The 17,147-nt window shown below is 39.8% G+C and overlaps 1 protein-coding gene across 1 annotated transcript in view; it reads left to right on the forward strand.

Moving 5' to 3' along the window:
- Positions 1-2,909: 2,909 nt before the first annotated feature.
- The window catches only part of trabd2a (TraB domain containing 2A), a 57,725-nt gene continuing 43,487 nt past the window's right edge, over positions 2,910-17,147 (forward strand). Inside the window, exons 1-2 of the mRNA XM_085463480.1 lie at positions 2,910-3,609; positions 4,934-5,494. Coding sequence (XP_085319606.1) covers positions 3,505-3,609; positions 4,934-5,494 — 666 coding nt within the window. The 5' untranslated portion in view covers positions 2,910-3,504. The remainder of the gene's footprint in view (positions 3,610-4,933; positions 5,495-17,147) is intronic.

The following is a 17,147-nucleotide window of genomic DNA, read 5'->3' on the forward strand; positions in this document are numbered from 1 at the left end:
GGCGGAGTTTGGAGTCTGACTGTTTGAGGCTGTGGACAGGTGTCTTTTATACAGATGATGAGTTCAAACAGGTGCCATTCATACAGGTAACGAGTGGGGGACAGAAAAGCTTCTTACAGAAGACGTTACAGGTCTGTGAGAGCCAGAGATTTTCCTTGTTTGAGGTGACCAAATACTTATTTTCCACCCTGATTTACGAATAAATTCTTTACAAATCCTACCATGTGAATTCATGGATTTTTTTTTCACATTCTGTCTCTCACAGTTGAAGTGTACCTCTGGTGCAAATTACTGACCTCTGTCATCATTTTAGGTGGGGGAACTTGCACAATCGGTGGCTGACTAAATACTATTTTGCCCCACTGTTTATATATATATATATATATATATATATATATATATATATATATATATATATATATATATATATATATGATATTCTTTTCTCATTTTGCAATATTGTTGCATTAGAAAACAAAAACCCCCAAACAGTGTTGTATGAGTCACCTGTCAGGATCAAATGCATTCACCACCCCATCTGTAAAAATGAAACATATGTGGTCATTTCCATACTGTGAGACGCTTTTGAAGATTTTTCTAAAGAGGCCGAATCGGATGTTTGCTCAGGATCTCTCAGAAGACCCCAGTTCTGTTTGATCTTCATAAACAAAGCCACTTTAAAGTGGAAATATACAGATGTAATGTTGCATCTGTATTGACAGGAGGTCACTGAAATCCATTCCAGATTTCAAACAGACTTACTGCACTCAACTTGAACAAAATATTGTCAGTGTTTTTTGGAGTATTCAAAATTAATTTAACTAATAAAACTGTGGATTACTGGTTTAACATTTAGTTCACTTGTGCAAAAAATCTGACCATAAAACCAAATCATCTTTAAAGTCACCTGGTAAGGTTTAACTTATATCATTACAATAAAAAAACATTTTTCAACCCACAAGAACATAAAACTAGGTGCGTTTAATCTCCCCACATGCTGGTGTGTCATATGGTTTTTAGTTGCAAAGGTATTTTGCACTGACGTGACATTTTTAGCAACGTGTTAGTTAATCTCTGAGGAGTCATGAACCCCAGACTTCATTCTGATCCTCGCTCCAAGCGAGGTACTAAAACTGTGACTTCTGCTGCAATAAAAAACCATAAAAAGCACACGTTAAGGGCTCTTACACCAGGCATGCCATATGTGATGCTACATTGAGCTGGGGAGGATGATCGAACAGCCTTTGCCAGATAAAAAACAGGTGTGTGCTTAGTCGCACACAGATGATGTTCTTTTAATCTTCATACAGATGCACAGAACAAATGATCAAACACACACATGCGTGCACGCACACACACACACACACGCACACACACACATTCGAAGTTGTTTTCGCTTCTCTCAATGTGTCCTGCCAACAGATTGGACAAATTAGCTTAAGATAAAGATCATTTCCAGTAGATTGTTTATGTACATGATTGACAGTTTCCTGTTAGTCACTAACATCATTAGAATAAACTCAGAGGGACCGGCTTCTTTCTCAACGTAACACTCTGTCTGACACCGCTGCTTCTTTTCTGTCTTTACTTTTCTGGACTGAATTTGTCGTCTCACCCTTCATCCTATCTTCCATCCTCTCTGCTTCCTTTTTCTCCTTCAGTCCAGTTCTGGAACTTGCAGAAACGACTCTATCCACTAGGAGGCGCTTTAACCGATATTGGTAAAGTTGGTTTATTTACACACAGCTATGCAAAAACACAGCAGATTATTAGTGTACCAAGGGGAAATGTATGCACATGCAGCCACATATCTGATTATCATCATTCACTGCTAAATGATTTAAACGGATTTAAATCGCACGAGTCAACGCTGTCAATTACATTCGGTGAGCTTGACTCCGTGAGCTTAATGTCTTGCACTGTTGAAACCAATTATCATGCAAGACACTTTTCTCTCTCTCTCTCCAGCCGGTTCTATTTGTATGCAAACAGCAAGCGACAGAAATCGGGCCCCGGGGTCGTTCCTCGCGTCAATAAACCATTTCGTATTTACTCAGACGTCTGAAAACATCAACATGTGTTCACTGCCCCCGTGTGAACCAGGGGTTTCGAGCCAGAGCGCACAGATCGGCCTCGAGACGCAGATATAAACCTCAAGGCCTTACTTAGGAAATTCAGTCAAAAACTGCTAAAACATTAGAAAATGTAAAGCTGTGTTGGATCTAATGATAATACGACCTAATAAATATATAAAAATAGGTTACAAATACATTTTCTGCGTGGACCCTGAATAGTAAAAATGTCATATTGGTAGTCCTTATTTATTCAGGGCGAGGTGACTGACCTTTTCTCAGCTGCTGCATGTCTCTGCTGGCCTTTCATGAAAAGGTGAAGCTCTGCGGTTTCCTTGTCTGTCCCAGATGTAAGCCAGTGTTATGGCAGGTTTTCTCATGCGAATGCCTCCTGTTTGTAAGGCATTAAGGACTAGAACATGATAATCTATCCACGGGATCTCGAGCGGCACCCAAAAAAACAATGCCTTTGGGGCCTGCTTCTCTAGGGCGACAAAAAGAGACCTCATCAGTCTAACGATAATTGAAATCAGGGATAAATGCTGTAATCGGTGTAGCTTTTGTTAATCACACATATCGGTGATAAATTGCTCTTGATTTAAGTCTGGTAAAGGTATGCACACTGAATTCATTGACATATGAATTGTGATCGACGAGGTGACGTTTAATCAGATTACTGTATGTGAGTGTGAGAGAGAAAGCGAGAGAGAGAGAGAGAGAGAGAGAAAGGAAAGGGTGGACTGCAGCAGGGTGGTGGCGGTGGGGTTTATGCAGACAACCTGGGGGAGGGGGTGGGGTGGTAGGTGCTCATTCACACACGTCAGAGAGAGAGAGAGAGAGACGCAGAAACAAACAGTGCACGTCTCCGTGGATAGACGGAGCAGTGTGCGCAAAAGTTTGGGGTTTTTAAATATCTATCTGGCAAGTGCAGCTTCGTGCACCACGCTCACATTCACCGAACCAGACATCAGGAAAACAGAGGTCAAAACGTAATCCCGAGTTTTATTCTGATGTTTAGCTTCAGGTGCTGGCACGGCGTGGACCTGTTGCTTCAACTTTTGCAGGCAACTTTTGGATAAACTCGCGCAGTTTTTCTTGCCAGAAGGGAGTACAGAGAGGGGAGTGTGTGTCTGTTGGAGGGGGATCCAACATGACCAGCAGTGAGAGGATGATGTGACCCTGTGTAGACTCCTATGACCGCCTCTCTCTCTCTCTCAGACACACGTGAAGCGGCAGCGTCGAGTCCAGGAGGCTGAAGTCAACATGATTCTGTCCGGCGGTTTATCGGATACTTGTCATCTCATTTTACGTGACCGCACGGAGCCCAAGCTGTGGAAATAGGACTTGGTCCATGCTTTTTTGGTATAGTTGCTGCAAACACGTTGTGGTAGAGTAAACACAGGCCACCGTGCACGGTTTGGAGACAGCTACGATGCGGGGCACTTTGGGCGCATTCATTCAGTCCTGCCTCATACTGTTGGTCCGAGCAGACCAGTGGAGGCTGAAGGACTCCGCCAGCTGCGAGCTGAACAGGAAAGTAAGTTGTATGAAGAGAGTGTATGAGTGATCACACTGTTTCAGTTTGCAACAGTGTTGCTTTTTGTGTCTTTTCATTTGCTTTTAATTTTGCACTTTTTGCATAACAGATAAAATAGTTGATCTCAGACTGGACCTGTCTTGGATTTAGTTTTTTTTTTACTTAAACCCTCCGAGGGTTTTATAACTTGTAAAATCAGCCCAGTTTGTTTTTTGTGCAACTACTCACTTATCGTCATTATTTGTTTAATTAATAAATTGATGATCTGATCTTTGAAATCTGAAAAAAAGCTTCCAAATCTCTAATGTAGCTTTAACTTGAAAACTAACAATCTTACAAAGAAGTGGATTGCCTACAATTTTCTGTCAGCTAATCAATGAACTATTTCTTTTAACACTCCTTTTGTGTATTGGGATTGTGTTATTTGTAGATCTTTATCTAATCTACAAAAAGATGTGTGCATTCATAAAAATAACCTTTCAGTCTCTTTGCGAGTAGTCTTCTTGTAACACCGTTCATCATACCCCAGAGTAACTCAGACCAATTTGAGGTCAGATCCAGCAGCAACAGGAAGGAAAACATTCAGGGCAACAGCCTGTAGTCTGACAGTCACTGACATGTGTATTGTTCATTTGACACTTGGGCTCTAAGTGGCCTGTTAATAAGTCATTATCAGCATGTTAGTGGTCTGTCTAATAAACAGCCACTCACAGACAAAGAGGCAGTTGGTGTCAGACAGGCTGTAATGTAAACATAATGGAAAGACTGTAAATTTGCCCCTTTGTTTCTTTCTCGCTTGTTTTCCTATGTTTTTTTCTTTTCTTAGAGTTGCTATTGTTTAGATGCTACGTGCTTGGGTGATAATTTGATTACTTGAGCAACTCACAATTAGAATTAATTAGACAATCAGGAATCTCCTACATTAAGGATTTCTATATTTCATGAGATTGTGGTTTAGGACTATCGAACAAACATAAAAAGTAAAATATTTAGCACGTTATTATGAACCACTCAGTTTATGTTTGTTTGTGGTTACTGTGTGGAGTTTACGTGTTCTCCACATGTCTGTCTACACTGGCCTCCTCCTGCACTCCAAACACATACATGGGATTTAGTTAATTGATGATTCTAAATTGTGAATGTTTGTCTGTCTCCGTGTGTGATTAGCGACGTGTTCAGGATCTATCTTGCCTCTCGCCCTATCACACTAGGGATAGGCTGCAGACCTTCTGTGACCCTGAATTGGATAAGTGGAAGAGGGCCCATGAACGGGTCTGTCTATCTTGATTGTAGCTTTGCTAATATTTTTTTCTTGTACCCACAGCAAACTGACCTAAACTCCTTCCTGTGGATGATCAAACGGGACCCTCCTTCATATTTCTACGGTACAATCCATGTTCCCTACACACGTGTTTGGGACTTTATCCCAGAAAATTCCAAGCAGGCCTTCCAGGAGAGCAATATTGTCTACTTTGAGTTGGACCTAACAGACCCTTACACCATCTCAGCTCTGACCAGCTGTCAGCTGCTTCCTCAAGGTGAGAACCTGCAGGACGTATTACCCAGAGACATTTACAGGAGGCTTAAAAGACACCTTGAGTATGTAAAGCTCATGATGCCTTCTTGGATGACCCCGGATCAGAGAGGGAAGGGACTCTACGCAGACTACCTCTTCAATGCCATCGCTGGGAACTGGGAGAGGAAGCGACCCGTTTGGGTGATGCTGATGGTGAACTCGTTAACCGAGGCAGACATTAAGACGAGAGGGGTGCCGGTGCTGGACCTGTATCTGGCCCAAGAGGCGGAGAGGATGAGGAAGAGAACAGGAGCTGTCGAGAAGGTGGAGGAACAGTGCCATCCACTCAATGGGCTCAACTTCTCCCAGGTTAGTTAGAGAGATGTACTTCTTCATACCGTCTCATCTTTGCTTGTGTGAAAGTGTCAATATTGCAAAAATAACAGAAACACAGTGGTACAGCTGTAATCCTACAGCAGAGACTGTTTCAGATAAATTACACATGATGAGGAGAGTGAGGTGGACACATTGAAGCAATGCTATTTCCCAAACCTACAGTTACAATTTACACAAGCATAAAAAGGTCGCTGGGCTATAATTATCTCCATAGTCAACATTTAATGTGTAGCAGCACATAAGTTTCTAATAACTTCCACAGAGGAGTGATCAACTGATTGGACTTTTAAGATAAACATTATTTTAAGATGTGTGCTTTATCTGAACGCGATTATGTCTTTTCGAGTCTGAACAACATCCATCTCATGCTGATGATGCCAAATGATGTGATGTTACATGAAGCAGCTGGTGGGTTCAGGCTTCAGCCTTCATGCATCAGGCTTGCTTGTTTCAATAAACATCAACCTCCCCCCCCAACACTCTCATATATTGTAAAATACATCAGCATAAGACACTAGTATGTGTAATATAAATGATTGAGACTGTCCCTTTCCCTCTTTTCCCATAGCTTATGTGGAGAAAGGTGTGGTGTGAGTAATCAGCTGTATAAACATCCAAGCGCTTGTTTTTTACATCCTTTTGTTATTAAGAAAAAATGGATTCTAATAACTCAAGTCTGAAATCATCAGAAAAAAGGGAACCTTGTTCCTCAAACCTCTCTCACAGCCTTTCTGTTTATCTGTCTGTGCCCCTCGGTGACCCTTTCAGCATTACAAACATGTCTCAAAGACAGCAGCCACTATGAAATCATGTCGCATATTACTGTGGAATTTCTGCCAATGCTGGCCGGGAGTTAGAGGGATTACACCATTTAGCCTAACACCCAGAAGCTTAAATTGTTGTTATTTTAAAGGACGCCCTGTTGGCCACCATAAGTCTCAACTCAAACCACCCAACACCACTTATATAAGCATTCTCTAGAGATGGAAACAAGGGTTTTAATAATCTCACAGCACATATAATCAGTCATATGTAAAATGAATTATGCTTTTTTACTTGTTGGTGTAGGCAGTTTAATAGAAATCTTTTTTCCCCATGGCAGTGCTTACATCTTAATAAACACATGGCGTGTGAGTGATAGATGACAGTTACTGTGAAAGCATTTTTTCCCTCTCACTGAGGTAAGATGATTAGCTTGTGCTCTAAACATCTAAGACTGATTTAAGAATGGCTTTGAATAACTGTGAGTGTTTTTGATTAGAGTCCTCTAATAAATAAGAACTACAGGAGTATCAGCTAATTGCTAACCCCTTTCTAGAAAGCATGCTTTTTTCGTAATTAGACAAAATATCCAATGGCCAGTGGATATATTAATATAGTTTCGATATTTCCAGGAAATCTGCAATAATGATATTTATGACACTTTAGAAAAAATATGTTTTATTTGTTATTGCAGCTTGCAGCCAGTGACATTGATTTCTGCTACCAAAATTTCCATTTTCAATTCGTTGTTGTCACTGATTACAAGCTATGTAATTTGAAGTGAGAACCTACTGCTACAAGCTCCCAGCAGCTTTAGCTGAACTCTAAAAAGTCTGTCAGCGTAGCAACTAATAGTTCCCACTGCACACAGCAGGCAAGAATAAACAGCCAAACTTAACTCAACTGTTCCGCATAGACGAGACACAGTTATTTACAATATCTTAACTCAGGCACTACAATAATTAAACTTCTGGGCGCACACATCAGGCACAAACACAGGTGAGCCAATCCATTATAAAAACATTAAAGAGGATTCAGGTATTGCAGCTGTTTAGTCTCTAAAGATACAGCAGTCGGGACATACAACAGGCCTGTTTGCACACAGATTTAGCATATAATACTCGCCCCAAAGCCAGATTTGCACAGCATACAATATGGTCAAATGCCCTTCTGCAGCAAATGTAGGACTGTAAAATCACTGCCTAATAACAATATTAAACTGCAGCAGCTTATAATAGGCCAAAGGGTTACTTTCATCTGCGTGCACAAATATAATACTCCAAAGGTGCTCCGAGGTTTAGGCAATGAATTTCTTCACGAGTTCTACAGAAGAAATTGTCCCAAGTTTTCAAAATGTCTTTGAAGGCATTCATCAGCAACAGGTCTGTGACTTTCATCTGTAATGCATTGAACAGTAACCATGGCGTCACTGGAGAATAATCACTCTGGTGAGGCCAACAGGAACAGTTCTGAGAGTCATCAGGGGGATGATGCTCTATAATATGCTGGTCTTTTGCTGTGCTCTTTTATAAGCTAGCTGATAACAAAACAAGTGTTTTGATATTACTGTCATTTAAAAAAATGCACCATGTTTTAACTATTAGTGGCTACTATGTAAAGTCATTTGACCATGATAGCTGGTGATGTTTAAAGAAAAGAAAAAAACATCATTACTTGGCATTTTTAATATATTACAACTTCCTATCACACATTTCTTAGACAGCTGATAACAGGAACACTCTTGCCACTATAAAGGTTTTTAACACATTTACCTAGGTTTTTTTGGCACTTGGCAGGGGGTGCTGCAGCACCCCTACTTACCACGACCTTGAACAACAGCAAAACTGAGAGGAGCCCAATTCAGAACAAAGTTGAGCCCATTATAATGTAGCAGTTGTGACAAAGCATTATATAAAGTGATGTAACATAAAACAAATGTAAGCATAAAACTAGAAACATAACTGCTTAACACTTTTGTTTAACAGCAATTAAAATAACGGAATCTTAAAACCCTTCAGGAGCTATGTAATATTTTTATGTAATAAAGTAGTAATAAAGCAGAAATTCAAAAATATTTTCTAACCTGGTATTTTGTGTCTTGGGTTGATCATTTTAACTAGTTGGCTAAATCCCACCTTTTCCATCATGTAACAGCATCAGTAATTTCCATCCACCATTTCCTTTTTCTGTCTACTGAGCATGACTAGCAAGTGTTCCAGGGATGCTAGTTGAGTCATTTACTTTATTTACTGTTGGATTGTGTTGGGAGTGGTGAAGCAAGTTTGCCCTTTCCACCTTTAGCAGGATTAGTTTGTTGGAGGTTGCTGAAGTAGCTCCCTATTTAGGTACTACATTACCATCAGAGGCTAGCATTCTGTTATGGCGATATACTGATATTACGGCAGGCTCTGTATCCAATGACCACTGGTATTGGCCCATGTTGGTCTTGTTGACTGATGTCAGAGTATAACTAGCATAACCGGCTATTGTTATCTGTTTCGTCACATCAGTTTTATAAAATGTTTGAAGGGACTGAAAACCTAAACAACTTCATATGTTCTATGATGATTTCTGTGTTGCCCTGGCACAATAATGAAACAAATAACTAACACAAGATAAAGAAAACAGAAGGACATTTTGGTAACAACTAGTTGTCTGAAGTTTGCACTGCTTGTACTGCTCAAATGGTGATTTGGTGTATGCACCTGACATTATCACCAACATTTGCAAAGAAGTTTAAATGCCCAGAATCATTTACGGGAGGTGGCATATCTCCTAATTCATTTCCCGAATCAAAGTTGGCCTGTTATGAAAGACATTGATACTTTGCTTATTTTGTTGTATAGACATGGTTGTTAGACATTATTAATATCAGAGAAAGGTTGCGGGTGGCTGAAATTGGGTTTGTCAACAGACCTGTAAAGTGATTAAACCTTCCATCATCGCAGCTTCCATTTAATTAGGTCCACAAAACCTCCAGAAGGCTCAACAATGGATTGTAGTGTCCTGAAAACAACCCCTGTCCTGATCCTATCAAAACAACACACAGCTTGGCACTCCGTAATTTCCACACTCAGTTTCAGTCTAATCACCAGCAGCTCGACTGACGCCTTCACCCCGCTGGCTTAAAGCAGCCTGCTTTATACCTTTTTTCACAGTTCTGCCTTGTAGTTGAAAAGGGCAATTCCATTTAAAGCCTTTTAGCTCAACTCAACTGTAAGATGTCCAGATAGAGTGTGATGAGTGAGATACACGCTTGGTGAAACAATACTGCCGCCTCAGCCACCAGTCTTGACAGAGATGTTTAATCAGGCTGCAAATAGAGAAGCACATTTATGGTTTGTAATAGTCTCTGTAATGTTTTCACTGGCTATTTGGCTCTGGCATGGAAAATAAAAATATTTAATGTACTGAAACAGTGAAAAGTTCTCTCCTCGTGCCTTTGTTAAGGACAAACCAGCATGTAGGCCTGTTCACTTCCAACAACTCAGATGGGTATGCATTTGAAGTAAAATTGATTTTCAAAGCCACAGTTGATGTAGACATTCTCTTCTTTTGTGAAAATTCAACACAAAACCTTTCCACAGCTGATTGGATGACTGCACCACTAGCTTTATTTCTGACTTTCGCACTGGAAAATCATGGTTGCCCTTCAGGAATTTTACCAAAACCTTGAAGAAGTTTAAGACAAATAGGTTTTGCAATCATGTATAATTGGACATCCAAAGTACATCTTTTAATGGGTTTTGAAGGCTTGGTATTTGTTCTAAGAAATGAAAGAAAAAGAAGGAAAGAATTACACAATCATCTCACTGTCATTTAGTTTTCATAATCTCAACTCTTTCCATAATCAGCTAATGAGCCAGCTTCCTGCCTTCTCTGAATATATCCAAACAGATAAATTCACAGAGGGGAATGCAAATGACATAATGCAGTCATTTACATATAAAGATAATGCTGTACATTTTGAACAAATCTTTCCCTGAAAGGTTTCTGTGGTTTTGTACTTGAGACATTCACAAAGAGATAAAGTAATTGCATCAAGCAAGGAAATTTGAGCTCTAAAGTATATGAATTTTTGAAAAAGTTTAGATGTTGAACTACTGCATGCAGCAGGAATGCTTCTTGGACCGATGGCTTAGGAAATTTAGAAAAATTACTGGATTCATGGATCTTAAAGGCAGGCAATTTGTTGATACCCTAGAATATTGGTACCCGGTGCAACTTTTTTACATAAAAAAGACAAGATGCGGCTTTTTTTTTGCTTGTCAATATAAATTAAGCACATTTAGGTCATTATTTTCATGCCACAACTTATTATGCTTTCTTTTGTCGCATCTCTAATCTGGCTAAGCATGACTGCTCTTATTCTTGCGTGGTGCCCCTAGTCTTTTGAAGAGCGAGCTCAGCCTTGCCCATTACACTAAGTGAGCTTGTTGAGGACAACAATAGCTGCATGAAGGCTGGCTTTCTCTGTCACTGTTGCTGGATACCCACAAGACATTCCACACCTCAGTGGAGCGGACCTGCTAATGAAAGTGTTGTTTCTTTGCTTCCATCATTGGGTGTAATGGTGCATGGAGAGGTGATGAATGCGGGTCTCAGTGTACGTCTAGGAGAACAGAGAAAGAATTTTTTGAGCCCATTTGGTTCATTCATGACCAGGAGAACAGGGAGAGCTGAGATGCAGACTGAGATCAGTAGAAGAGCCATTAGGGAAGGAAGGCGTGACTCCATCTTCATTAAAGGTATCATGACGTTACCTCTGTTTGACAACCTTGAAACTCCATTTGTGGTATTTTCTTTTCACAAGAACTGACGAGCCACTGAGCTCTGGATGTGCAAGGTTTCATAAGTCGAGGCCTCATGATATCTGAACAAAACCCACATTTATAACATCACAGACTCAGAATGAAGCTGTTTTCTCTTTCGATGGAGCAGTTCAGTTCTCATTAGACTTTCAGTTCGCCTCTCTTCCCTCTTTTTAGGCTCGTCTTTTTTGCCTGAGGAGAAGCATAAGATATTAGAGAGATATTTTACTAAGGAAAGCCAAACACAACTTCTGCCTGATGTGAAATTCAACACGGACAAGGCTCAATAGCACTAGTGATTTTAACCTAATTATCATATCTTCCTGCATGTCTGTAATCCAAGCTGTTTTCACACATGCACATCAGCCCTGAACTTTTTGAGCCATCACCCTGTGGAGGTGCACACGAAAAGCAAATGTAGATCGGATATGAGGCCGTCTTTAACCTGCTGTCTCCTTACAAAGTTTCTGTGCTGTTCAATCGAGTCCACTTGAGAATAGCACAGGTCACTGTCAGGTGAGTTCACAGTGAGCGAGTTGGTGTCAAGTGTCCTGCCTCCTGCATACTTTAACCCGGCTGTGCCCTCACCTAAGAAAAAAAACCAGAGTATGTCTTGTAGTGAGAATGTAACCGTTTCAGACCATTGACAGCAGTGTGCTACATTTGAGAAAGTGCAACTTTAGACAGTGTCCCAACCTGATTCACCCAAGAATATCTGAGGTTCACGTGTGAAAATGAATTGCAACTGTTTCTGGCCTCAAATTCAAAAAGGCTTCTTACTGCACTAACGTACCCATTGCATCCTTTTTTTTTAAAAAATCTCTACAAAACTGTTTGAACTTTAAATACAATTCTACATTTATGTAAGAGCATCAAAAGAAGATATGGTAACAGAAGTGTGCTGTTACAGGAACATAATACTAAAGAGCAACTACATGAACAAAAAAAGTATTAATGCCCATGGGAGGAGCTTGCCTGTCAAAACCGAATCTATTGTAAGCAATAAACAATATAAATGTTAATTGTTTTGGTAATTTCTCAGCTTTCAGTGTGCTGCTCTGCACAAGACTTTGTCACTTATGCATGAAGCCACACTTCCTCCATGGTTCAGATTAACTGCACAGATATGAGCGCATTCGTAACAGTTTGTCTAACTCTCAACCGGAAAGCAAAGAAATGTATTTCTCAGGGATTTACTGACTAGCATATTCTAGGCCACTAATGATTCAAATGTTCCATCCATCCATTCGCTTCCGCTTATCCTTTTCAGGGTCGCGGGGGGTGCTGGAGCCTATCCCAGCTGTCATAGGGCGAGAGGCGGGGTACACCCTGGACAGGTCGCCAGTTTGTCGCAGGGCCAACACACAGGGACAGACAACCATTCGCACTCACATTCACTCGCACATTCACACCTAGTGGCAATTTGGATTATCCAATTAACCTATCCCCTCAAGCTGCATGTCTTTGGACGGTGGGAGGAAGCCGGAGTACCCGGAGGAAACCCACGCAAACACGGGGAGAACATGCAAACTCCACACAGAAAGACCCCGGCCTGATGTTGGAATTGAACTCAGGACCTTCTTGCTGTGCGGCAACAGTGCTAACCACCGTGCCACCGTGCTGCCAAATTAAAATGGTTTTATTTGAAAAGGAACCATGCATTGTACCAGAATTAGCTTAAGGCTGGCAACTTAAGTTAACTATTTTTATGTAGCCTGGCATCCAGGCTGTTTAGTAGCTTCTACTATGGGACGAGACCTGCCTATGAGTTTTTGTTCAAATATGTTGTGGGGTAAGATTATAGATAAATCTTTTTTTAATTAGATAAATTAAGTTAAAATAATTTAGCTCTTTATCAAAATGCAAAATTCAAAACTATTGCTACACTGCAGGTAATTGTTGGTCACGGAATCAGTGAATCATCATCACTGCGGGCAGGGCAGTGGTATTGGTTTTGGCTGGGAAAACAAAAATTCTTTCGTTTGAGAAACAGAGAACATATGGAGTCATAATGACAGTATTACACAGTAATACACAGGAGCAAATCTGATTAGAGCTCATTTGTCCAACTGAAAAGTCATAGCAGTGAGCATGTGACGAGAAAAATGTCTGTGTGTGCTCTTATGGCTGCAGTCAAAATAAAGGGAAAAGAACAGCATTTTAACATTTTAACCTGCACTTGAATTTATTAGGCTCATTACGGTACTCTTGAAGTCGAAGTTAAATGCTCTGCCAAATAATTGTCTTGGCTTAAAGAATATTAATTTGTTATTTTGGAGAAATGATGAATCGTGCATATTTTTAAAATAACTTGCTAAAACGGTTTTGGCAACGAAACATCACTGTTTGAAATATTAAAGGCAAACATGCAGTGCAATTTTCAAAAAGCCAACAAAGCAGATATGGACTGAGCGCAGGAGGACACGATCTAGTGAAAAACATTTATTTACATGCAACCTGTTGCCCAGGTGTTGCAGTGCAGCTGCATGATCTCATTCATATTGCAGAAAGTCATTTGTATTCTTATGCCCAGCATTAACTCGAGCATTTCGTCTCTAAATTGTTTATAAAATAATTTATTATCTTGCTTCACTCTACTTTGATCACAGGGAGTAAACTGCACATGTTTAATTACAGCTTGGGGCGTGTTTGTCCAGTGTATATTTTTTCATATAATTGCTTGTATCCGTTTATTATTGCTTGCATGTGCACGTGAATATTTCCATGTACATGTGCACTTCTGTGCTTGTTTGCAGGAGTTGGATATGAATGATGGTTTGTATCTGTGTGTATGCGTAAGTGCATGTTTATGTGCATATACAGCTCTATGGTTGAACTTTGAACATGCCCTTACAGCTTCTTTCCTCGGTTTCATGTCAAATGGCGGTGCTTGATTTCCTCCCCACTGTTGACCAAACAGTCCCGTATTAGATGTCTGGCATTTCCTCAGACATTATCTGTCAATCTGTCTCGATACATGACACCAGAGACAAAGAAGCGGCAACTGTTACTCCCAAATCACTTTACAGATAGAAACTGAAGCCTGGCAACAAGTCAGAAAAGAATACAAATCAAAAATCAGCAGTCTGTATCGACTCTTGATATGTAGTTTGTATTGGCTGCTTTCATTTTAACAGCAAAAAAAGAAAAAAAAAAGAAAAGAATAAAACACCAGAGATTTTGTTTTTCTCCTGGTGGTTGAGGAGTTGAATGTGGTGCCATTCGCTTTGGTGATTGCAAATATTCATGTTCATATTACAGCGCTCCCTTCTTCGCTTTAAAGTTTACACGTGTAACGTCTCAAATATTTGAGGAGATATTAGAGAGAATTTCTTTTATTTCTCTTGTTGTCAGGATATTCTTTGTGTGATCACTGCACACCTTTTTAAAAGAATCATTAGAAAACCGGCGTCATACCGAGCTAGAAAAATGTTACAAATTCCATTTTCCTGTCCTGTGTAAGTCCACCCATTTGCATAGTTTTATTTTTTGAGTATATTTGCTTCAAAGTGGATGAGATTCAGCTGGATGGTGCCAACTGCGTGCCAAGAAAAAGAGCTTTGATTCCTGAAAGTATATACAGTAATACACTCCCGCCGAGCGGAGTTTGACTTTTTGAGACTGCCGCAGGCTTTTCCTGGTTGTGTAACACAAGCTTCTGCTGCTCAGTTAGGGATTTAATAGCTTGTCTTTCTGACTTAACGCTAAGTCATGAAAGTTTCTGCAGGTTCCAGACAACATTACACTGCATTCATACATGGATGCTCCAAATTAAAACATAACACTTACACTCAAAGCTTTAGAAAACATAAGCTCTTAAAGAAAACATGTAAAACTGCACATAATAGCTGCCACTTATGTCAAATAAATGCAAGTCACTAATCCTGATCCAGGGTAACACAAGTTAAACACACTTCATTAGAAATAATTCATCGCTGACTTGATCTTTTTCAAGGATTAATGTATAATAACTGAATTGGGACATGTAAAAATAACTCAGATGAACAGAAAGATATCTCTGAAACTGCTTATTTTAATAGGCAGTTTTCCATCCACTGTTCCAACATCTGATTATGAAACCTTACTGAAAGTAAACAGCTCACAAAGAAACATGGATTTTGTTGTTTCACAGTGAACCGCCGCCTTCATTTAAATAAGAAAAGCTCAGCATCTGCAAATGAACTTAACCCTCACATACTAAGGCCTTCGCTTAATTAAAGCTAATGTAGGTTACATGTAAGAGCTGCGGGAGTCGTTACGACACTAATTTCAATTTGTTTGGTGCCCATCAATCCCTCTATTGTAGTGTAAGTTAACATTTTTGCGGGCTGTATGTGGTTGAGGCCCCGGGTTTGTTGTTTATACTAAGTCGTGACCAATTAGCATTAAATTAGCATGTGACTGATGAAAAGTAAGAAATCCCATACATGCTTGTTTTAGTGTAATTTATTTCTGTGTGTTGCAAAAGAGATACAAGCTAAGTAAAAACAGTTTAGAAGTAAAAGTGTCATGATAAAGGATTTGTTAAAAAAAAATAAAAGGTTGCTTCTCATGGTTCAGTCTTGACTCTGGTAAATTTTATCCTGTTTGTTTTCCCATGACTGATGAAGCCATTGATCAGGATTACTTGATAGCTAAATTGCTGTAATATCGCTAATGGCTCAGTCACACTAGAGTAAAAGTCCACAACTGCCTTGCGACTAGGAAAAATCAGTGCCTCAGTGTCCGAGGCAAGCGTGCGGGTATAACTCCCTCAAACGTTAGTCAACCAAGGTGATTGTGCGAGGTAACGTGTCTCCAAACAGTCACGGTGCGACTGTGACTGCAGACAGATTGGCAAAGATTTGCTAGCAATTTTGGAAAAGTGACAATTCGTGAACAAAGAAATATTGCAAACACACTGCAGTTGATCTAAGTCAGTCTTCATTGGTTGTATTCTGGTTATTTTACTATATAAAAGCAAGGTTGCTGACCGCCTGAATTTGAATCACATCACTATTTGTGGTGGAAAATCTGGATTTCAGTTTCAAATGTGTGAGGTTCTAAGTAGCCTCTGAATGCAAGTAGTTCATGTGGATTTCTGTGTGTGTAGATGTGCAACAGATTTGCAGTTTTTGCTGGTAGTTAATCGCTGTTTCATCACAAACAAACCCTATTGCCAACCTGACCCATTCAATCGCAAACTTACAGCAGACTAATAACAGACTGGCCCCATCTTAACAATTCTTAATTGCTATCTTGGTGCACCAAAGCTGCTTTGAAGATGGCAACTAAATGCAAGTGGTCACAGACCTGGCCTCTGTCTTCAACAACAAGATTGTGAAATAATTTCCGTTGTGTCCGCGGTCTCTGACCTAGAGAAAACAGTGGAACACCTTTCAAGGAGGTATTATCAAGCTGGATCATCACTGAATGCTGAAAAAAACATGGAGATGCTTTTTAAATTAACCTTTCGCCGTATGACATGATTTCTCATAAATTCTGCCTGGTAAGCTTATGCTTTCTGTGTGCTGCTGAGGTTTGTGGCTGGTCTGGATTAAATCCAGTTACTCCACTGCCTGTCGAAGTGAGCCAAACCTGGCTGGACTTCAGCCGAGTGATACAAGGCCAAAGCTGTCCGCAAGCTCCCACACAGAGGATTAATAGTTTCTGTGTCACCTGGAACTTGTCAAAAGGTTTTTTTTTCTAAAGGACATTTTTTAAAATTAGGAAAATAATATATTTATCATTTTTAATTTGAAGGAATGTCAGATAATTATATTTTCATATGTTTGCTTTGAGGTCAGCTTTCTCATACTTAGAAAAAAGTTGATTAAACATTTGTAGCACGTATTTCCAGTTAAGATTTTTTTTTTTTTGGCTTCGGCTTCAGTCTGTAAAATACAATGATGTTATTGACCATTAAATGAAGCAGGTAAATGATTCTGATAATACTTAATGTGTTTGAATAAACTTTTAAAAGAGATAAATGACCATAAATGCACTTGTGTCCTTCTGGCTCCAGTCCACATTTTTGGGGTTTCGGTGAAGTTTCACAGGTGAGTGCCACACAG

Source organism: Copadichromis virginalis, linkage group LG7 (genome assembly GCF_057382275.1).
Source record: "Copadichromis virginalis isolate Kocher_CV1m ecotype Utaka linkage group LG7, C_Virginalis_male_GT1.1, whole genome shotgun sequence".
NCBI classification, from domain to species: domain Eukaryota; kingdom Metazoa; phylum Chordata; class Actinopteri; order Cichliformes; family Cichlidae; genus Copadichromis; species Copadichromis virginalis.